The following is a 24,579-nucleotide window of genomic DNA, read 5'->3' as shown; positions in this document are numbered from 1 at the left end:
TATTTGTTTTTCCTGAACAGCACATATCCTTCAATACCTGTACTCAAGTCACAACTATAATTCCACCACGTTTCTGTTGAAGACATCATGTGTATGACAAAATGGTAATCAGTATTAGAGAAAAAAAGATATTTTTACAGAATTGTGAGGACATTCAATGCATTCACAAAGTTTTCAGGAAAAGACAATGAAACTTGCATGACTCCACAGCAAGGACAGTGTCTTATTGGAATGACAATCCACTTCTCTGGGACAGCAGCTGCTGACAATCCTTGCTATACAGAGCTTGGTGTTTTCTTCTCTGTACAAGTTATCTCAGGGTTTGACTAGGGTAACTCCCTTTATCCTGGCTGGACTCTTGCATGCAGCAAATTCAAAATGCAGAAACGTGTTCTGTCCTGGAGTGATCATTTATAATCATTTTACACCTGCTTTCCATTAGCTGCTCACAGAACAATGACTGACATACAAGTTTGCTTTTCTGACATATAGCGCCTTTATGTACTGAGATCCTACACCTGGGGGACCTGCTGTCAGTTTACTGTACGTCCCAGGCTCCACTCTTTCTCATGACACTTCCTGATGTCAAATTGGTAGGCAAGCAAGTTTTTCCAGGGATGGCCTTACAGGCAAGTAATGGTCAATCTTCACCATTCCTTTCAGATCTTTAAAAAAAGCCATTAATGCCATCTTCATGTTTGACAGTGCTTGCAAAATTGTTGGGAGTTGGGGTTTAGTTATAGTCTGTGTCCTTTAACAGTATTCTATTTTGTTTTTTAATTCTTTTGTGGCAAACCCAGTGCTTCAGCAGGGAATAGCATTACTGTGGAATTTGGCAATAGTTTTAAAATAGTGTTATAGTTGCTTTAAATGTCAAGCAGTGTAAACATCATGTCAGGAGAAGGAAATATTGGTAGCCATTAAGAAAAAGATGGCTGCCAGTCTGAAGTTAGATTAAAGATGTGCTGTCTGTCTCTTTACCAACACAACACCTTCTAGAAAGCATTAACTAGACATACTGAAATCCCTATGAACATTTGCAATACAAGGAAGCAATTATGTAGGCTTAGTAGCAATTTCCTAAATTAAGTAAATTTTATAAAAAAAAAATTTGAAATAGAAATTATTATAGATTACCTGAAAATTGAATTTGAGTTACAGAAGTACAGAAAGCATATAAAATGACAACTGTTTTGTAGTAATATCACAGCCTAAAGAAATCACCCGAAATTTGGCAGTTCCTTCTGTGGAACTTATATATCACACAAGATACAGCCTAGAACAAATTCTTTTGAGAGTAAACACCATTCCCTAAGTACGTTTACCATAGTAATGGTGGAAGACCTTAGCTATCCAGGAGGCAATGCTGCTTTTACAGCTGCTTTTGGAAGAGCGTGGTATGGCGAAAGTAAAATAAATATGGTCTTCAAGCCAGCAAGGATCTCTTGCACATGCTGCCACTGCCTGTCATTCAGACTTATAACTTCTATGTTTCCAGGAGATATATCCTACTTCAAGTTTTGTCTTCACACCCAGAGAAACAGTTTCACACAAAACCTGTGAACAGTGAAAAAACTCCCGGGGCTTAAAAGTTTGCATGTTTCTAAAAGGCACACATGCAGAGCCATTAATGCAGTTCACAGGATGTCAATTTTGGCTACACAGATTCTAGAGAGTTGGCTCATTTTAAACCTGTAATGATCACGCTGGAATGGTCCAAACTGAACGTAACTTGTTCACATAGAAGAATATAGAGTTACAATAGGTTTTTTTTATCTCCTATACCCATTTTTAAAATTGTACAGGAAAGAATAAAGTAGGTTTTTATATCTATCTGTATAGCAAAAATTGACAACTAACAAACACAACAATAATAGAGAGAGAGGTTTTCTTTATTGGTTGAGATTTCATTTTTTTTTTTAAGATATGATTGTGCTAAAGTAAGAAGACAAGTTGTACACTCAGTTGTGACAATTCTCTCAGCTTCTCTCTATCAGTTTTCAGCTGGGGTGTGTGCCAACACTTTCATGCTAGGTTTCTGTTTTTAGTAAGTTGAACCCACCAGAATGTGTTTCAGGATTTATATACCAATGAGATGGGGTTTATAGTTCATGGCAAATTAAAAGTTTCAGTTAAAACAATTTTTGAGTTAAAAAAAAAAACAAAAACAAGACTAAACTTCATTGTCACTATGAAGAGCACCATTTTTGATCTGTCCAGAAGTGTATCCAATATATATGCCAAGTGAACAGCATCTATTAGTAACATACTAATTCAGGTAGCTTTTTTGCCTTTTTTTTTTTTTAATACACCTCTACCTCGATATAATGCTGTCCTCGAGAGCCAAAAAACTCTTACCATGTTATAGGTGAAACCGCGTTATATCGAACTTGCTTTGATCTACCAGAGTGCGCAGCCCCCGCCCCCTGGGAACGCTGCTTTACTGCGTTATGTCCAAATTTGTGTTATATTGGGTCACAATATATTGAGGTAGAGGTGTATACACAGACACACACATATATATATATATAAATAAAGTTTAAGAGAGTCACTGTTGGGTCAAATTTGGCCCCAAATTTCAATCCTTTCACAAAACAACAAGACAGGACAAAGGTTTTGAAGACATTTTTACATACCAAGGGAAATCATTTGTGTTCATCTGAGCATTCTTCTACAGTAAGTGAAAATCAAATATGGCAGCACTGTGCTACGACATGAAAACCTGAAAGCCAGAATATCTAGAACAGTGGTTCTCAACTTGCAGCCCACGGGCTTCTTGTGGCCCAATCAGTATAGAGCTGCAGTCCATGTAACATCTTCAGGGCCATACAGGTAGAATTGGAGGCAACCCACATAACACACTGTGGGCCGCATAAGTGGCTAGGGTGACCAGGTGTCCAGTTTTTGACCAGAATGACCGGTCAAAAAGGGACCCTGGAGACTCCAGTCAGCACTGCTGACTGGGTCGTTAAAAGTCTGGTCGGCTTCGCAGCGGGGCTAAAGTAGGCTCCCTACCTGCCGTGGCTCCCGGAAGCAGCAGCATGTTCCCCCTCCGTCTCCTAGGCGTAGGGCCAGTCAGGTGGCTCCGCGCGCTGCCTCCGCCCCAAGCGCCAGCTCTGCAACTCCCTTTGGCTGGGAGAGCTACCTGGCCTTGCCTCCACAGAGGAGCCAGAGGGGGGACATGCCATTGCTTCTGGGAGCTGCCTGAGGTAAGCACCCCCTGTAGGCTGCACCCCTGGACCTCCTGCACGCCAACCCCCTGCCTCCTCCAAACCCCTTGGTCCCGGTTCGGAGCACCCTCCTGCACCCCACACCCCTCATCCCCATCCCACCCCGGAGCCCACACCCCCAGACACAGCCCTCACCCCCCCCCTGCCCCAACCCCCTGCCCCAGCCCTGAGCCCCTCCTGCCCTTGAACCCCTCAGTCCCAGCCCAGAGCACTCTCCTGCACCCCAAATCCCTGATCCCCAGTGCCTCTCCAGAGTCTGCACCCCCACACACCAACCCCCTGAGTCAACCTGGTGAAAATGAGTGAGTGAGGGTGGGGAGAGAGAACAAGGGGGGGGGAATGCAGTGAGAAGGGGTGGGGCCTTGGAGGTGGAGTGGGATGGGGGTGGAGCAAGGGTGTTCCGTTTTCTGCAAATAGAAAGTTGGCAACTCTATATGTGGCCCACAATAGTAAATAGGTCGAGAACAGAATAAAAGTGAAACTGACTAGGAATATAAAAACGCCACACCAGATCAGACCAGAAGTCCATCTTGTCCAATATTCTGCCTCTGACCAGTAACAGTTGCTTCAGAGGAACGTGCAAAAACCTCTAGTCACAATTATGAAGTTATCTGCCCCCAGGAGAAGTTTCTCTCTAATCCCTTTTAATTAGAGATTGGTTTACAACCTGAAGGATGCAAGTTTATATCCCTTCCAAACACAAAACCACTGGAGCAAGAAAATGAGAAGCCAAGCTATTTGAGGGCTTGACTAGACGAACAGTCAGTAGGTGGCAAGCAGGGGTGTAAAGCTGCATTTCTGTAGCATGCCTCACAATAACTGTCCATCTGGGCCCTTCTACTACACGCTAAAAGTTCCCTAGTGCACTCTGATTTACTGTCAGTGTAGACAAGCCCTAACTCAGGGAACAGACTCTTAACTGTATTGTGTTTATTTTAATTTGTTCACGTTGTACATTGAACAAGCTGTCTAAGACACTGATAAGTTATTTATACATTAAATAAACATAAGATATATTTATGAGTGATTTATTAAGTCTCTAATACAAAGCTCAGGACTGGGGCAATTATGGGACCATTTATTTTGTAACAACTACTATTTGAAGAAAACCATTCCATTGTTTTATCATGTTTTATTCATTGTATTCTCAATGAAAAAGGCCATTATCAACCCTAGTATGTCTGATGTAAAAAAAAATCAATCCTACCATTTATATTTTAGTTGTACGTTTTCTGCTTTTATTTAGCCAGTCAATGAGCTTGTTTCTTTGTCAATAGGGTATCATCTGATAAGCAGCCACTGTTTATTTTCTGACTGGCCTTAGGGAAGAAGAAGAGAGGGACAGGATTACATCAGGGGCACCTCTGAATTGATGAGGCCTTTCTTCAGGGCTATTAAGGAAACTAGAAGACAGAGGGGGGAGGAGGGAGAAAATAAAAAGACAGCTGTGGTGGTTATTCTTCGGGCTTTTAAACAAACATAAAGGAGTATTTAAACTCAAGACAATTATATCCAATAAGTTACTCTGTCAGGAAAATGCACATATGGTTAAGAGTCTTCTTCACTCTTATTTTATCATCTCCACTATGGATTATCTTCTACACTATGGGCCACATTCTGAAATCTAGAGCTGCTGCACTGACTTCAGTGGGGTTACTCCATATATACAAAGCTGAAACTGAATGCAAAATTTAGCCATTTGCTTACTTTTGAGGGACTCATTATTTCCAAACTATATTTTAAAACAATTCACACAATTTGAAGTAAAATTCACTTAACATATTATAGGCTTATAAACTGCAAAACAATTTTGTTTCTGAAGCAATACCTACGTATATTATTCATTACCATTGTGACATTCTTCTGGTAAATTGCAGCTTAAACTGTTGCTTTTCTTTCCTTCAGTGTCACTACAAATTAGTGTATTCTGGGTTTTAAATTGGGGAAAGCGACTCTGGAAATTGCTCCAACATGCCTTTAAAGCTGATTTGTTAATTAGGGACATCTTTCAATAAACTCAACTCCACTAACACCCCATTTCACATCAGTTCACTGAGTTTCTGAAAGAATAGTAAAAGGTGGATTAGGGGTTTGTGGGGCCCTGGGCCAGAGCAAATGCAAGCCTCTCCCCAACCCTTCTGCCTGCAGTCCTCGCCTCCCTTTCCCAGCACTCCTGCCGAGGAGCTCTCTCAGGGTGCAGGGACTCCCCCTGGCCGTATTGGCCAGGGCCCCTGTGCACAGGCCCTGTTGTCCCAGTGGCTAATCTGCCACTGAGAGCAGTACTGAGCAAGTGAGTGCCACTTGTGGGAAGCTCCTAAACATTAAATGATTCAGTTTTCTCCTGCAGTTTGTTTCCTCCTGCTGGAAAACTATTTCTGGAATTGTATGCAATGTAGTTTGTAGTCCTGTCGGTCCCAGCATATTAGAGAGACAAGACGGGTGAGATAATATATTTTATTGGACTGACTTCAAAACCGTTTTTTCTCTCTCACCCTAATCGAAGTTGGTCCAATTCAAGATATTACCTTGCCCACCATGTCCTTCTGGAATAACTATTTCATTCCCAATGCAAAATGCATAGGAAATCACATGCTGAAATCAGCCTTTAGTCAAGGGCAATTTCTGGAATTGCAATCACCATCAGTACAAGCAGGATGCTAAAAATACACAGTTATCACTTTGACTTGATAGTATACCTTACTTGGTGGTAATTCAGAAAGATCAAGATGAGATGACAGATCGGAGAACCATGTATGTAATACATGCATATATGTTATGAACTATGCACTTGTGTGACATAATGTGTTATGAACAGTGTATAACAGAGTATTCTGAATTTATGACTGTTAGCCTCAAAAGCCTCCTAGACTTTTGGGCCTTAACAGTATTAACACACATCTTCCAAAAAGTAATTTCCCTATAGATATGTCAAAAGGTTTAATTTCTAATCTCCTTGTCACAAGGATTTTTATACATTAAGTATAGGCTAAGAGACCATTTTCCCCACTAAATTAGACTATTAACTTAGAAAGACACTAAATTATAACTCATTACACTTCTAAATTTTCATATATTTGCAACGCATATGCCTTTTCCTCAGATGAGCAGCTCCACTACCATTAATAGAGTTCCAGATCAAGGTCTTCAGTTTTTGCATTTTAAAAATTAACAGTCAAGTTGCTAAGCCACAAGTTTGCTGTGTAAAGAATTTGAAGTGTTCTTAAATAACAAATTTAAGAAGTCCCAATAAAAAGATAGTAATAAAAATAAGTTAATTATAGCATTTTTTTAAAAAGTTTCAGTATTCTTAGGCAGCTGTGAGCTGGTAAAATTATTTCTAATTATTTCTCAAATACCCTTTGGAATTGTTCAGGAAGATTTACTCCAATTTCTACTACTATTTTCCATAGTTGGCCAGACTTCACAGGCTAAAAGATAAAATGGGCACTCCATATCTTTTATGAACATCCCAAAGGTACATATTAAAATATAGTATTGATGTGCTGTAACATGCACCACAACCTGTTGATTGATAAAACTGGGCTAGACTTCAGAGATTCTAGGAATACAACATGCTTTAAAGACGCTTTCCTAATCTTAATGGAATCTTGAGTTTTAAGAAACACTTTTAGAATACTCAGAATTCAAAATCTACCCTGAATTACCATATTCAATAGTCTTGTTTTGCATGACAACTGAACAGAGGCATGCTGCAATACAATGCCTGCATATATATACACCGCTATCTCGATATAACGCCACCCGATATAACACGAATTTGGATATAACGCAGTAAAGCAGTGCTTTGGGGGAGCGGGGCTGCACACTCCAACGAATCAAAGCAAGTTCAATATAACACGGTTTCACCTATAACGCGGTAAGATTTTTTGGCTCCCAAGGACAGCATTATATCGAGGTAGAGGTGTATATGTTAACATATATATATATAAGTTATATATATGTTCAATATATGTTAGTATGACTGATGAGCATAGGAGGTCACAAGTAGCTCTTCCCAGGGCAAAGCCCAATGCATTTAGCACACTAGGAAGAGATTTTATTAACTGTTAAAATTAGCATTACACAGTTTTTACCTGTTATTTTGTTGGGGAATTTGCTGACTTTGAACAAATAAATCTGCCTAGAGAAAAACTGGTCAACTGTCTAGATGAATGTCTAAAAATATTTTTAAATATGTAATTATCTCAACTCTTTTCTGTTTTTATTCATAAAGTTATAGTCCATTGTATATTTAACAAAGCACATTTTTAATATATTCAAATGAGGACTGGAATTCAGGAAATGTAGGAGAAAATTCTTGTTCCCTTAAAAGAGCTTGAGAACATTTCCATTAGGACTTCTCCTCACCCCCACATTTAAAGAAAAATGGAACATGTACCATTGTGATGTTTCAACCACATCAGAATCAGATACAGCAAATATTGGTAATGAAAAATATATTTGAATGGGAAGTTCATATTTACAAAAGGTGAATTTCGAAGATTAAAAAAATTAGCATGAAGTAAATGAACATCTTCTTTTCAGGAAAATAATAAACAACTAGAAAGTTCAGTTCTACAGTTAGACCTTATTTAAGCAATTTAAGTACCAAGTTGATAATTTCTTGTGTTCCTTGTGGTTTCCATAAGCCTTAGACTTAAAGAAATCCAGATCCCTTGCAAACTTAATGGAGCTTGGCCTTGCTGTCCTCTGATGCCACAAAAAGTGCAATCATTGAACAATTGAGGTCAACATAGCCCTTATCATGAGCTTGCCTTCTACTTTGATATCACCTAGTCTTACCGGTGAATACCAGGGTCAAACTGCTCTATCAAACAAGCATACAGACAAGATAAACTAAATGAAGCTAATGAAGAGAATATAATCAAATACTTGTGGGAGACAGCAATTGACTGACCTCAAAGAAACAAATATTTTGAGGGAATTTTAAAAATACAATGGAAAATGTCAACTATGCTAAATCAAATAGCACTTGTGCAAGTTAATAAGCTACTAGTAAAAGGAAACTATGTAGGAAGAAATTATTAAGCAAATTTATTTTCTAAATGATGTTACTTATATGTGAATTAAAAAGATATGAATATTCACAATGCCTTATTTGTCCTCATCTGACTTTCCTAAGAACTAAAATAAGCATCTCAAATAGGTGTTTTAGAAGATAATAAGAAAAACAATTATGCCTTTACTAATTTAATATGGACTTTGCAATGCTAATGCCTTTAAGGAAACATTATTCAAAGCTAGAGATGAATAATCTCTTATGATTCTTATGTCAACATGACCTCCCAAGGGTCCCTGCAGTTGTTTATTGTTCATCAAATGAATTACTTCATGCCCACAGTTTTTGAATGAAACCAGCACAGTCAAACATCAAATTTGTTTCTACATAGGAATGACTTTCCTTCTGAGATCTTCACCTTATTTCATGAAGTATAGCATTTGTTTACACTAGCTAATACATACAAAAACCTTTTTTGAGCAATTAACTATTTCAAAGCTCTCCCTGATTCTCTACAAATCCAAATCTAAAATACATTCTCCACAAAGTAAAAAAAAAGTCATGTCTCAAATGAGATTCCAGCAATATTTTTAGTAATTTTTTTAGTCACAAATGAAACAGATTATAAAAGGGAAATAAAAATTATTCATAAATGTTTTACTTTAAAGCTACAGATCTTGAATACTGAACAGTTTCTCGGAAGTTTACGTTATTCGACTATGTAAAAATTACGTTGACATTTTATTTTATTTTTACTCATTTAGACTCAAAGATGTAGTTGTCTTTCATTATGTAATTACATCTCATTTACAAATGTAACATTTGTTTCCATTGAGTAAGAACAGTTGTTTCCCATTTTCTTCTGAAAAGGCATATCTACCAAAATAAGAGATTCACCCACTCTTTCTGTACAGTTATAAATCATGTTATGCAGGCATAATAATTTTAAAAGGCACTTGACTTTAATAAATCTTAAAAGTGTTAGTATTTATCAGGTTGGTTATAAACCTAATAGTACTGCCCAAGATTTCAGGTTTGGCAGACTGTGCTGTTGTTGCCTTCTACTCCCTCTAGTGTTGGTAATGCACATTCCTTGTGCGTCTGCTCATCCAGATACTCACTAAACAAGAGCCAAGATAAGACTTGCCCACTTATGACATCAGCTCTTTATTCAACCACTGCTAGGTGCAGCTTTAACTTCAGACTTTGAGGTGGGCTGTGTGCACGTAACTGGAATGCTTTCCTTCTCTCACTCCTTTGCAGCGTAGGAGAAGTGATCTGACACAGTATAAGCTCACACCATAGCTGCTATTAGCTGCTCTTGCTTTTTGTTACTGGACCTGAAATAAGGGCTTTTATTACTTCACATAACCATTCGAAGTGGAATAACGGCTGTTGCTGCACTGTAAATAGGAATTCTTTTTCTCACCTTGCAGGTAAGCGTTTTCATTGATTTCTCCTAATTTCCTCAAAAGTTTTATATTTTACTTCCCCACTGGGAATTTTTCACGTGCAACAAGGCAAAATTTTACTATTAGAGATCAGTATGAAGATGATAAATGCAAAGTTATGATGCACTTCTACAGTGCTGTACAAATATAAGTTCATTTAAAACATGGTTCATATTTAGCAATCATGTTTCAATCGGCATACTAGCATCAATCTTTGCAAACATTGCTAAGCTGAAGACTCTACTATTTTGCTCTAATAAAATACTAGAATATACACTATAGATACCTCACTAAAATAAAATAAAAAAAAATCATATTTTCCAAGTCTGGCCAGTACTGCATGTGTGGTATGATCCCCTTAATAATCGTTTTTACAGCTGTGGAAGGAAATCAATGATCCTTCAGCACATGAGTATTCAGTACATAAGGAACAAATATCTTGCTCACAGCTAGATCTGCTTCTGTATACTTAGCAATTTTTTGTGAAGGATAAACAAACAGCTACACCTAGATTTTAAAGCCTGCATTACTATCCTACGTCTGTAATTCTGAAACAAGATATTTGAGTTTTAACTGTTTAATTCAGTAGAGAGAGAATATGGTTTAAAAATATATTCCTTTCCCAATATAATGCCAAATTTCATTGCTTAGACAAATGTAGCATGTGACCTGCATAGTAATTCAATAAATCTAGTGAGACAGACTAACAAAGCTAAGCTTTAGGGCAGTGCAAAGGGACCAGATTGCTATATTCAGTAATTTTAAAAAATCCTGGTGTTACACTGTATGCAATTTAGCCATTCATTTTAAAATAGTTTTTCTCCATGACTGTATGTATTCACAATGTGAAAAAGTATTTTTCAGTTTAAAAACCGCCCCACAAAATGTTGCATGCATCACATAAAATCCCCAGTGGGGTTATGTGTTGAACAAAATGGTTGCACGCATGTTAAGAAAGAATGCAACAGGCCCTGATTTTCTTAGAAACCACATTAAAAACAAAAAGAAAGGAAAAATGAGAGTTGCCTGATACTCCTTTCTATGGACCCGATATGTCTAGCTTTTATAAACTTTGCTCTATGTTTTCCCATGTTACTCAGCAAGTTATTAATTTTACTTTCTATTTTTCCAAGAGTGCATAATATATGCTATTACATAGAAGCAAGTTGTTTTAACATCCGGAGGAGATTTTATTATCCAAATATATTTTTCTGATTCAGCTAACATTTCTCTAAGACTGAAGTCAATAAAGCATTGGCAAAAACCAAACAAGCTGTGGAAAGAAGATGCTCTTTGTATTTTAGATATTTTATTTAAAGTAGACTTTTACTCTCTGACGGCAAATAATTTGATTGAGCACATCTCTGACACATCAAGGCAAAGTTGCTAGAGTGTTACAAATGTATTACAATGACAATGAATGCATATAATTAACTAATTAATGAAGGGTATTGTTAGTCATAGATTACTAATTTGGTTCGAACATAAAAGTCACTTCTCTCCCTTTTTTAAGGCATTAATTCTGGTCAGTTCACAATGTACTATTAAACACTTTCTATACATCAGTACTAGTAAAATGCAGAATCATTCCACAATTCAAGTTGCTCTTACAAAGAAATTGTCACACTGATTTCAGAATGCAAGGTCTGTTCCCTAATTATCTCTTGGAAATAAAACAAATGTGGATATTCCTTTTCTACCATAAATTCTCAGTGGTTAAATGAGACCATGTTTAAAAAAATGGTTAAAATTTTGCAGCTGTCTGACTTTAATAAGCTATTAATTATCTTTAGCCCCATTTTCTTTGCTAGACTGTACTGCCCAAACAGATAGAAATTCCAGTTAGGCTCGCCATCTACTGCCTCAGGATATGGAGTCTTAATGAACCTTTCTTTGTGGCAAGATGAAAAATGCAAACATCAATTTAAGTAAAGAGAAAAAAATTGTCTGCTCTAAAAAACAAAGATCCATATGTATTTTTCTTGTCAATATATGTCACCTCCTAACTGACTCACTTGGTAGGTGAATTTTTTTTATTTGTTTTTTCCTCTCAACCTGAAAAATTTAAGGTTAATTTAATTTCTTCCAAAAACCTTTCACCACTCTTTAGTTTAAAAGCCCTCACCTTTGTTTAAACTATTTCAGATTCAGAAGTTTCTAGCTACCATACAGTCCTGGTTTATAAAAAGCCAATTAACTGAAAATATAGATAGTTGGTTCTATATAGCAATTGTGTTAATTCTATTAATGAGAATTTTAGTTTTTCCTCAAAATTTTATTCTTCTTCTAACAGGCATATATTCCCTCTATTCTGTGACGTACCCTTCCCCAGGAACTGTGATCACCCCTGGTCACAGGCCTCATTTATAAAATATTAAACTGATCTCTTACATTTTCTTAAATTTGTACTATTTAGTTCTACTAACATTCTCTCTGAGAATGACCAGATAAAACACCACGATTAATTAAATCAACATGGGAAGTAAAGTTCAGTAAAATCTTTCAAAGACTGATTTTTTTTTCCCTTGGAGGCCTCCACTGTTTTTCTCAACAGGAGGCTTTGTTGTAATTAAAGCAGAGAAAACTGGACAGCAGCAAAAAACATCTGACTTGTGGCTCTTAAAAGCAGACTTTTTGTAGTGTGTACCACCCCCCAGTGGGCAAAAACTCTGTAGTAAACTCACAGCAAGCCTTAATCTTCAGAAAAACAATGTGTTATTTTTACAGCAAGAACAAATAAAGATGTCTCCCTGATTCATTTATTTTTTATAATATCTTTGCAATGAACTGTTTTAGTTGAAACTGATGATTTAAGGCAGTGATGTCTACCCAACTAAATTATTGTTGTATTACAGTTTGCACATATTTTCATTACAACAATTTTTAATTCCTTCAACTGGTAGAAGGACATCTTTTTCACTTTCTAGCGGGACACAATTATGTTAATAGCTAATATTTCTGAAGTTTTTACTCAATAACTCCTTCACAACAGAAGACTGCAGATATCATTTTCAAGACTGCCTAAGCAACATTAACACAAGCAAGCATGTACACTTATTTTGATAAGTAGCTGAAATGATCACAGTAGACTGGTATCCTGAATTAAGCTTTTAGTAAAGAAGACATTATGTACCACAAACCATGCCCCCTTCATTAAGGGCTGATAAATATGATCGCATAATTACTTGAACATTTTCACCAAGTTCATTTTATATATTGGAGAGCACTTTAATCAGTCAATAGCTACCAAACCAAACAACTAAGACGATCAACAACTATTCCTAAGTGGAAAAGAAACAAAACATTGAAGCTTATCTATGAGCTAAACAGTATTTAGTATATACATAGCCTCTTGTTATGCCTCAACTTCAGTGCTAGGCATTTGTTAAACCCATTCAAGATAGTATTCCACTTAAATTTAACAAGGGAAAAAATTGGTTTTACTGGGAGACAATGACAGCATTTGTTCTCTCTTCTTTCACTTCAGATGTAGACAAGTTACCTTAGCAGCAACTTTGAAAAGAAAACCTAGAAGGCATATTAGGTTAAGGCCAGAGAGTACAACTCCCACCCCTCCTGAGTGCTATTTTATTTCTGTTTTCAAATTTACCATATCAAAGCTGTAGAAGTAAAGCACATAATTTTATTTCAAATAAGTACACTTCTACCGAACTCTGAACTTTTCAAGCTAACAGCAGCAAATTTGCATTTCTGATTTAAGTAAATAGTAGCAAAAATACTAGCCACAAAAAAATTCAGAAAATATTAACTGAAAACAAATATTTCTTATGCCACTTTTCATCCACTCCAATGAATACTGATTTTGCTACTACTTTATGCCATGCAAAAGAGGCAGAAAGTAATCCTTATAATCATTATCCGTTTCCAGTCAAGTTAAAGCTAATATACTCTCCATGAAATTTAATTTTTGTTTTCAAGAAACTTGATTTAGTTTTACAAACAGAAGTACATGAAGCAGTCTCAGGTTCATTCACTGTCAGCCCTGGGGAAGGTGGGGGGGAGGAAGAGAATAAATTCTTTTGAGCATTTAAAATTGATTTTCCATAAGCCAAAGAAAAACCTTATTCAACGGGAAAAGACAGAACCCAAACAAAAATCATACTTGCACTTCAGCAAAACCTTAAATTCTTTGGCCCTCATGAGAATAGTTAGAGGTCCTTCTGCTTGCCTAACATTAAACAAAAGAATGGGGCACCTTCCTGAAATATGATGATCCTGGAAATTTCAATTACTAGACAGGGTGCTTAGAAAGCATTTTGCTGTCGCTGTTAACTAAGTCTGAGTAGAACATTCAAGAAAACAATGCCTACACTTTGTTTTATATACAGTTGAGTACTATGTGCACTTTTAAAAAACTTCTTCATGCTTTTTAAGAGCAAGTAAGGCCTTTGTAAACTAGTTATTTAACCCAAGTTTCTAAATTGGACACATATACAATGGACAACTCAATAACTTTTACAAATAAAAAACAAGTTACATTAAACACATTTTTTCTTTTGCTATCCATTTCAAATTACATTTATTTAGAATGGTGCAATATAAAGTAAATGAAATGATACTGTGAAATTTAAATGTTTTGAACTATCAAATTTGTACTCAAAAGCTGAGTTAATTCTATATGTCTTGTCATCCTGGTTACATTTATAGCCTAAAAATACTGCTTATCAAATTATCAAACCATTAGATATTAGGGGGAAAATAAATCATAGGCTTTCATGGTACAGGGTTAAAATAAAATAAAAAAATGGGGGCAGAAGAGCATTTGGCAACCTAAATTGAAGTCAAGCTTAACAGGAAATAAAACAATTCTAGATTTTATGCAAACTTTTAGCAAAGTTTGGAAGAAAGTTGTGTGTTTTTTTTGGTTTTTTTTTTAAAGTTAGCATTTGTCAATGTTCCAGCATCATTTTAATACACCTTTATTCTTTTTGCCTGTCTACAGAAAAAAGTGCACCTATTTATAATACAGACTTCAAGTTTGATGTTTCCCTTTCATAGAGGAAAGTGTCGTGACACAAGACTTTTTTTTATATAATGCAAGTTACTTTGAATATTTTAAAATGAGATCTCTGAGCAATTTGTTTGCCCCAGTGAAGCTTCATTGTTGGAATAAGTACACGGAAGGCTTCTCATACATTATCAATAGCTGTATTACATATGCACAGATAAATAGTGTCTCAATAAAAGAGAAAGTTTGCTATCCTAGCAAGGGCTATGAAAAAATTCAGTCTGGTACTAAGTGTACTTAAAACTTCCATTCATAATTGTTCAGATAAATTACTTTTGTTACCGGAGACTGATTTATGCATTAAGAAGAAATTTATAAAGCTTATATTTTAAACTTTCCCTCTTTTCTCTTAAGAGTTCCCCCTCCCAACCCCCCAAAATTAATAGCTTCTTTCAAAACCATGGGTCCATGAAACCTCCCAATTTGATGTTGTGGAAACCTGGCCACAGTGTCTGTACCAGTGGGGGTCATTTTTCTTTTAATCCTGCAGGCCAGGCTACAATGACTTGATGTCAGGGAATATGTAGAGACAGTTCAAAAAGAGGGAAGACTGAGCATGGCAGCAGAATTCCCCTCTTCTATGTAGACAGATCACTGCAGCCTTTGATATGCAAAAACACTGTTTTCAGCTATAGCTTCAGATGTAAAAGGGAAATGCAAGATATCAAACACAATCAAATCCTGAAGAAAACTGTTCTCAGTTTAAGTAAAGGGAGGAGGGAGGTATAAACTTAATCCACATATTTGAAACAGTGTCTTTTTCTCCAAAGAGACCTGTATTTTTCCCTCTCTTTTGTTTTGATGTAATTTCCAGAGAAGGGATAAAGAATTCCAGGAACTTAATGAGCTTTAGGATTTTCAGTTTAATCCTACATTGCCAGTAGTACAATAGAGGCAATAAACGAGCGTTTGCATGTCAAATGAAGCAAAGGGGAAACAGTTTAGAATTTGAAAAGGTAAAACAAATACATTTATCGTCTTTCTCCACACAATTTGGAACTTTTTTCCCCCCTCTTTCTCAGGAGTAAATGTTTAGAAACTAATTGATACACATTTTTACAGTTTAACCTTAGCACTATATTTACCATTAAAAGTTCTAATTAAAAGCAATTATCTGCTATCTTTTATTAAAAGTTTCAATTAGTACAGACTTCAAAAGCACTTTAAAACAAGCTTTTTATTCCTTTCTCTGCCTGTCCCTCCCCTCCGCCTTCCAGTATATGCCACCCTTTTTTAAAACTACTTTTCCGTACCATATCATGTGAGAGCCAGGGGGATTTCATTTTTATATAGATTAGATAATTAACTATATTACAAATTTAGGAATACAAGCCACAGAAGCTATATAAAACAAAATATTTACAGGCATTATTTGAGCTGAAAGATTCTTTGGGATTTTTTATATTTATTTTCCAGTTTACAAAACAACTTGCAATACGAGTTAGTAATGCCATAAGAAACATAAGCAATTCTATATTTTATTTTTCCAAAATGTACTCACATATTATCATTTTATTTAACGTACTGCATTAAGTTAAAAAATAAAAACATTTCTGTTATTCTAACAATAGCCACATTTAGAGAGACAAGGTGGGTGAGGCACATTTAGAGACCCAGGGTGATCTAATATCTTTTATTGGACCAACTTCTGTCTGTGAAAGAGACAGAGCTCTTCAGAAGAAGTTGGTCCAATAAAAGATATTACCTCACCCACTTTTTGTCTCTAATATCCTGGGACTAACACAGTTACAACAACACTGCAAACAACAGCCACATTTGTCAGTTTAAGTCAATATTTTCATTACTGCTGAAACAAGGAGGGAAAGAAAACACCGAGAATTAAAACTACAATTATTAACATAACTCTACTCCTCAGTGGACATTTGCATTACTCCTATGCGAATACTTCAGGATAGTGTCCATAGTTAGATTTCAGAAAATAAATGAATACATATTTACAATGGTTTACCACCAAGGTCTACAGTGGAGACGCTCTTGATTTACATAGGTTAACAGATAGAATCAGGCGCGTACCATTCCACTTTCAAGATTCAAAAGTCAAAATGAATATATCTGCCCTTTAAAAAAATGTTAATACGTACAATAATTAACCAAGTCTCTGACTGGATCTAATATTTTATGGTAGACTAGAAGCAGCTCTACTTTCCCTCAGCTTCTTAAAATGGGGACGTGAGCAGCCATTATTCTACATACATTTTAATTTTGAAGCAGATGCTCAGCTTTTTGGAATCTATGTCATTACTAAGTGGAGAAGCAAACTGCAGTTACAGCATTATTATTTCTTAAATTTCAGGATGAAGTATTTCCATTTTCTACATGGACTTATAGTCCATGTACTCTTAAGCATCTGACCAGATGACCCTTTACCCTTCACAGTAGAGATAAGATTCCAGCAGAAAAATACAGTCTAAAACAATCTGATATTATGCTTCCATCATGAAATCTGTACAGCCAGACCAAACGTTGTTTCTTTAGATATAACATTCCTTACACCCTAGCACCCAGCAAGTTTGAAACTGCAGTAAAGTAGCATTGTAATTGTATTATTACAACATAGCACTGATTCTAAATAATTACCTCATGGCAAGATACTTCAGATGTAATAAAATAGCTTAAAGTTTTAACGATATTGTATATTTTAATATATATTATACATAACTCACACCATAACCATGAACATCTCTCCATCCTTGTAGGATGAAATAATGCAGAAGTCTAAGCATTCACACAATTTGAAAATACTGTATCTGTTATTGAGGTAAAATTTTAACAGTACTTAGACCCAGCCTTTCCATCTGTCATACAGTAACTACTCAACAGTATTTCTCATATTTTATGTTTAAAACCAAGAAGAGGATTAACCTGTTCCCTCAGTTTAGCAAGAATGAAAACTGAGACAGCAGTAGTATGCACAGTGTTCAATGAGACTGGACTTCTATTTGTAAACAAATGGAATACATGTCACGATTTCTTTACAGTCTGTTGATTAAAGCTGATTTCAATTACTATCATGCTGAGACTAATATGACAAAATAGCTAAAGAAAAATCCCAATAAATGTGAAATGAGACAACAGAATATCTGTTAGCTATTCCACCCATTTTGCTGAATTACCAACATACTAAGGTAACAAGATATATTGGTTATGTAAATAATAAATGTAGCTCAAATTGTATAAAGAAAACAGTTCAGCATTTATTTGTATGCAAGTGTCCATTGTTGCTATTCATTTAAAATCTGTTTACTTTCGCAGGAAATTAACAGCTTAAAGGACACTTTATAAGAAGAGTGGTTTTTTTAAAGAAGGAATTAGCATGTTCCTGTTTCTTCAGAAGAATATTAAATGAATTAAAGAAAAACAATCTATTGTAAAATAACTCATATGGTTATAGAGCATGAGGAAATATTTTCTGCATTGGAAATTTTGAGCAAGTGTTCAGAAGTGAAAGTTGGAAGCAGTTCTTTCACAGCAGGTGTGGATTTGTCAGAATGTAGCTACTGTACAAAGTTTATACTTGGATAATTTGGGACAGAACCTCCCCTTTTTTTTTTCTTGGAGCTTCTGAAGAGGCTGTCATCATTCAAGTTGCAGCATAATGAATGATTTCCATCATGTGGAGCTGAAGTTACTAGCTTTGACTACTATGCTATACAGCAGAGTTTGCAAGAAATACAAGGAAATCAATTTCTGTTAAGGGCTTACACAAAACAAAAGAGACTCTTCATGCACAGACTTTGAAGAACAAAATAGAAATCTCATTCCTGCATCGTGACAGGAAGTTGAAGCTTTTCTTCTCCACAACCTGGTGTGCTTATGTACCATGATAAACCTTTGTTGGAATGTTCACTGAATACGGTGGAACTAGTCATAAAGCATTTACTACCAACAACAATCACTTGAGTAAACACAGTCAAGGAAAACCAGCTGCATGGAATAAACCATAAGACTCCAGAAGTCATTCTCCTCAGTAAAAAAATTGTTTATTGGATTTCTGCAAGCAGAAAGTTTACTCATCCTTTTAAATAAGGTAAGATCAATAATAATGTGGAGGTTTCTTTAGTTTGAGAGAATAAAATGCCATTAATAAATAAATCTGCAAGAGAGGAGATCATGACATCATATAATGCATAGGTGATGTTAGAAATTTTCAGCATCCTAATTACAATGATAACTGAATTACGTTGTCCTAGAATTTATAAAAATATTAATTGCTTGAGTAGAATGTACAAACAAATATTACCAGAATCTAGTTCTAATCCCAACAGTTCATGTATAGCGTCTACACTGCACACTCTGAATTAATAAAATGTGAAAATGTCGGTAAACCTGTCAAATAGTCGCTTATTGGCATACTGCTTAGTTAGGAGACTTTTGAGAATGACAAATATTTAAACACTAAATTAAGCATGTAATGAAATATTCCATCCAATCACCTGGAAAAGTGTAGTCCTAGCGGTTATGTAAACCACTCCCAGCTACATACCAGCTCCTTGGGTCTCACACTTTTGAACATTACTTTTTTTTTTTTTTAACATATCAAGGGCAATAACATGATTGATTACAACAACATGAGGCAGATCAAAGACTGAGGAGGCTGTATTTGGTCACTGCTCTTTTGTTCACACACTGATTATTTAAAAGGTAATTTAGGACTCTTCAGAACTTTGGAACTGTTATTTAGGAAGGGTTTTGTTATTCTCTAAGGGCTTGTCTCCACTTACCGGTGGATTGACACTGTGGAGATCGATCTACTGGAGGCCAATTTAGTGGGTCTAGTGAAGACCCGCCAAATTGACCGCAGATCACTCTCCTGTCGACTCTGGTACTCCACCGGAATGAGAAGAATAAGGGGAGTCAACGGGAGAGTGTCTCCCATCGACATAGTGTAGTGTGGACCCCACAGTAAGTAGATCTAAGCTACATCAATGAGTTATGCTACTAACGTAAATCAAATTGCGTAGCTTAGGTCGACTTTCCCCCGTAGTGTAGACCTGGCCTAAGGGACCTATATATATCACCCAACTGATCTGAATGTAAAATTTAGACAAGATTTTGTCTTGAAGTGAGCTTCCAAGATGAATAAATACTTAGATGGGAATGAAGTTATCTGAGAAGAAACTACCTCTTTTCTTTACACATAGAATGTGTAGTATTTGTTAGAAGGTAATGTACAAGTCAAACATAGTTGGGTTATATTCAAGTTACTGTATAATACTAAACCTATAAACCAAACTAAGCACAATTAGTGTAAGAAATGAAAGTAAACTGTTCTTCAGTTCAGCTAAAACTCAAAGTTCACAATACAACACACATTTCAGATGTCTTCTGTAATTTGAAAGTGGTTTTTTCATTGCAGTTCCTTGACTAGTAATCTGGATAATATTGTTCTTTTTTCCAGGTTGTTGAAGACCAGAAAACTAGACTGTGTACAAATCTCATTGTTCCTGACCATGATCAGCGTAACTTGGAATATCTTCCTAATTTGGACTAAGATAGGGCTGTTGCTTAAAATGGCACCTCATTCTGTCAGTGCCAAATCATGCCCATCAGTGTGTCGCTGTGATGCAGGTTTCATTTATTGTAATGATCGTGAATTGACATCCATTCCTACAGGAATTCCACAGGATGCTACCACCCTCTACCTTCAGAACAATCAAATAAATAACGCTGGGATTCCTTCAGACCTGAAAAACTTGCTCAGGGTAGAGAGAATATACTTGTATCACAACAGTTTAGATGAATTCCCTACCAATCTCCCTAAGTATGTTAAAGAACTGCATTTGCAGGAAAATAACATAAGGACCATTACTTATGATTCACTTTCACAAATTCCTTATCTGGAAGAATTGCATTTGGATGATAATTCAGTTTCTGCTGTTAGTATTGAAGATGGAGCTTTCCGGGACAACATCTATCTCAGACTACTTTTTCTCTCTCGAAATCACCTTAGCACCATTCCCTGGGGTCTGCCTAAAACGATAGAAGAGCTGCGCTTGGATGATAATCGTATTTCCACAATTTCAGAGGTGTCTCTTCAAGATCTTACAAATCTAAAGCGTCTCGTTTTAGATGGAAATCTTTTAAACAATCACGGATTAGGAGACAAAGTCTTCATAAATCTAGTCAATCTAACAGAACTGTCATTGATCCGCAATTCCCTTACAGCTGCTCCCATAAATTTGCCAGGCACAAACCTAAGAAAGCTTTATCTTCAAGAAAATCATATAAATCGTGTACCACCTAATGCTTTCTCTGACCTAAGGCAGTTGTATCGACTAGATATGTCCAATAACAATCTAAGCAATTTACCTCAGAATATCTTTGATGACCTGGACAACATAACTCAATTGTTTCTTCGTAACAACCCATGGTACTGTGGATGCAAAATGAAATGGGTCCGTGACTGGCTTCAATCATTGCCTTTAAAAGTTAATGTACGTGGACTGATGTGTCAAGCACCAGAGAAAGTGCGTGGAATGGCTATCAAGGACCTCAGCACAGAGCTATTTGATTGTAAGGATGATAATACTGTAAGCACCATCCAAATTACTACTGCAATACCAAACACATTATACCCTGCCCAAGGGCACTGGCCAGTTTCTGTGACCAAACAGTCAGACATAAAGACTCCCCATCTAAACAGAAACTACAGAACCACAGCAAGTCCAGTACGGAAAATCATTACAATCATTGTGAAATCTGTAAGCACCGAGAGCATTCATATTTCTTGGAAAGTTGCACTACCAATGACTGCTTTAAGACTGAGCTGGCTAAAAATGGGTCACAGCCCTGCCTTTGGATCTATAACTGAAACAATAGTTACAGGAGATAGGAGTGACTACCTACTTACAGCCCTTGAGCCAGAGTCACCATACCGTGTATGTATGGTTCCCATGGAAACCAGCAACATCTATCTGTCTGATGAAACCCCTGTTTGTATAGAGACTGAAACAGCGCCTCTTAAAATGTACAATCCTACAACAACCCTAAACCGAGAGCAAGAGAAAGAACCTTACAAAAATTCTAATTTACCTTTGGCTGCCATCATAGGTGGTGTGGTGGCACTAGTAGCTATAGCACTGCTTGCGTTAGTGTGCTGGTATGTTCACAGAAATGGATCCTTGTTTTCAAGGAACTGTGCATACAGCAAAGGACGGAGGAGAAAAGATGATTATGCTGAAGCTGGAACTAAGAAGGACAACTCCATCTTAGAAATCAGGGAGACTTCTTTTCAGATGATACCAATAAATAATGACCAAGTGTCCAAGGAGGAGTTTGTAATACATACCATATTCCCACCTAATGGAATCAGTCTGTATAAAAACAACCACAGTGAAAGCAGCAGTAACAGAAGCTACAGAGACAGTGGTATACCAGATTCAGATCATTCACATTCATGATACTGAAGGAAATAATGGACAAGAAAGAGTGACTATAAAGATTGATGTTCTACTGCAAAACACTGGATTAAAAGACTGAAAAAGCAATGTACTGTACATTTGCCATATAATTTATATTTAAGAACTTTTTATTAAAAGTTTCCAATTTCAGGTTACTCCTGCAATTAATGCAGTGGGGATACCTGACCACAATTCTCTATTTTAGTACTTTTTAGTAATTTGTACTGTATTTTCCTTGCTAATATTGAAGTTACAGCCCATTTAACTTTTGTGTTCTACTGAGTAAATGACTTGTTGACTGTGAAAGTGAATTTTCTTGCTGTGTTGAACAATCAGGACTTTGCATTCATTTAAGATCCTTGTAAGTATAAGCACAGGCCATTTTTCACTTTGGTATTAATAAAATATTAAACCTGGCAGACAGAAGAGATGAAAAAGTGGTTGCAAAAATTCTTAGAACTATAATGTTGGGTCTATCTGTAAACCACGACGATACTCAATAAACAAAAATGTGCGTGGTAATGGGCAATATCAGCTGTCTGGATACATCCATTTTAACAACAGTGAAATGAATTTTTATAAACCAATTTGTCATCTGCATGAAACTGAAGCTGTTGACATGAAAGCAAAAGTTTGAGACCTAGGCAATTAATGAAACTCCTCACAAGGCTTCGAGAATACACTACCACCACAAGCCAAAGGGCACATTTAATTTCTATTTCTCAAAAATCTGGAAGTCTATATATTGTGGAGAACATGATGATAGCTGATTATAGCAATTTGGGGGAAAATTTTAGTACCTGCACTTGAAAGAAAATATGCTAATAGTTCCACACATTAGAAAACATATTATGAACAAGACTAAAATAAAGCTTCAATCAGTTTTGAGACATGATGGTAAATGGTTAATTGTACAATTGCTAAATATGGAAATAAAATTCTTACTTCTAAAGCATATAAAAAAACACAGACTACAAGTGTATTAAATATACTTGGGACTAGGCAGAATTTGATTTTTTTTATAATTTCAACAGAAAATATCAATTTTTAACATTTTTTCAATTTATATCTATTTAAATTTTCACAGTTGTGCAAAATTATGGATTCTAAGCATTTTTATGATTTTTATTCATTTAAATTTCATGGTTCCAGGAAATTTTAGGGTGTGTGTCAAAAAATGGGGGGGCCGAGGGGTCAGACAATTATTTAATGACTTTAGACATTCAGATTAAAACATTTAAATATACAGAGTACAATATCCTTAAATCAAATTCTATTAAGTTCTCAAGCAGCATTTCTCTTACTTTGCCTGTCTGTAAATTTTGATGATCATCAATGGCAATATTTTTCATCCGTTTGTGTATGGCCAAATCAACATTTAACGACATTTACCAATAAAATACAAATCCTTCCAATCCTAATCCTTCCAAACCTAAATATATTTCCACTACAGTCAGGAATACTGCCCATTACTGTCACAAATTTCTGCAAACAATAATACATTTGTAAGATAACAATTCCTTTTGAATTGTGAAGTATTTAATGTTTTAACCCACGCCACTCTTTTTTGTTGCCATAATCATTTATTTTTGCAAATGAAAACCAAAGTGCATTGTACGCCCTTTGGCCAGTCTTGTATGTGCCTTGATCCAATGCTATGTGTATTCAGCTTTTAAAAATAAATTGGTAACAATTTTTTCATACATACTTAAGTATGAAAAACATTGGTCTTATTGCTGAATAAAATGTAAAAATAAGTACAGGACGACGTGTTTTGCTTTTCCTAACTGATGTGCAAAAAAGGCAGTTAAAAAATTACAAATGGAGGCTGTGCACTAGTAACAAATCCAATAGGAGGCAATTACTTTCCAGGTCACGAACTTCAACTGCTTTTTTGTCAAGCAGAGTGCCACAGTGTTTGGCTGGGATTTTTTTTTTAATCACTTTGAAAACAGGTTGTCACTTAACTCAATAACTATGATATTAATGACAGAAGGTAGGCAAGACATAGTCTGTTATCTCTGTCAAATACAAGAATGTACTCCATTATAAAAAATGTGTAGACATTAATTAACTGGAGCTACAGAGATGGAGTAGAACAACAATATAAGGTAAAGCACAGTATGAGTTTAGAGACTTTCAAAATAGACATTCAAGTGCCTAAATATATCTTTTGGATGACATTTCTGCAGGGAGGAAGAATGCACAGAAAGTAAAATTCATCACTTTTAAGAATGTTTTTGTAACAGCAGCGCACTTGGAATGCAATACAATGCTCAATTGATAAAAATGTGACTTCTGTTTTTGCTACTGAAACCCAGTCTGGAGTAAGAGGCCCACCTCTACAGATGTGTTATTCTTGCAAATTGATCAATTTCCAGACGTAACATATTTCTCTCTCTTACACTCCCACTGGTTGACCATTTGC

The 24,579-nt window shown here is 36.0% G+C and overlaps 2 protein-coding genes across 5 annotated transcripts in view; one reads left to right on the top strand and one right to left on the bottom strand.

The window, feature by feature from the left end:
* The window catches only part of MACROD2 (mono-ADP ribosylhydrolase 2), a 1,364,702-nt gene that overhangs the window by 1,113,390 nt on the left and 226,733 nt on the right, over window positions 1-24,579 (bottom strand). The gene's annotated exons all lie outside the window — the stretch shown is intronic.
* FLRT3 (fibronectin leucine rich transmembrane protein 3) lies at window positions 9,472-23,932 on the top strand. The gene is made up of 3 exons (XM_050952126.1): window positions 9,472-9,686; window positions 18,004-18,778; window positions 20,150-23,932. The coding sequence occupies exon 3, from the start codon at window positions 20,202-20,204 to the stop codon at window positions 22,149-22,151; it is 1,950 nt and encodes a 649-aa protein (XP_050808083.1). The 5' UTR covers window positions 9,472-9,686; window positions 18,004-18,778; window positions 20,150-20,201; the 3' UTR covers window positions 22,152-23,932.

This window comes from Gopherus flavomarginatus, chromosome 4 (assembly GCF_025201925.1).
Source record: "Gopherus flavomarginatus isolate rGopFla2 chromosome 4, rGopFla2.mat.asm, whole genome shotgun sequence".
Taxonomy (NCBI): domain Eukaryota; kingdom Metazoa; phylum Chordata; order Testudines; family Testudinidae; genus Gopherus; species Gopherus flavomarginatus.
Note: the sequence above shows the minus strand (reverse complement) of the source record. Positions and strands in the feature narration are given on the sequence as shown.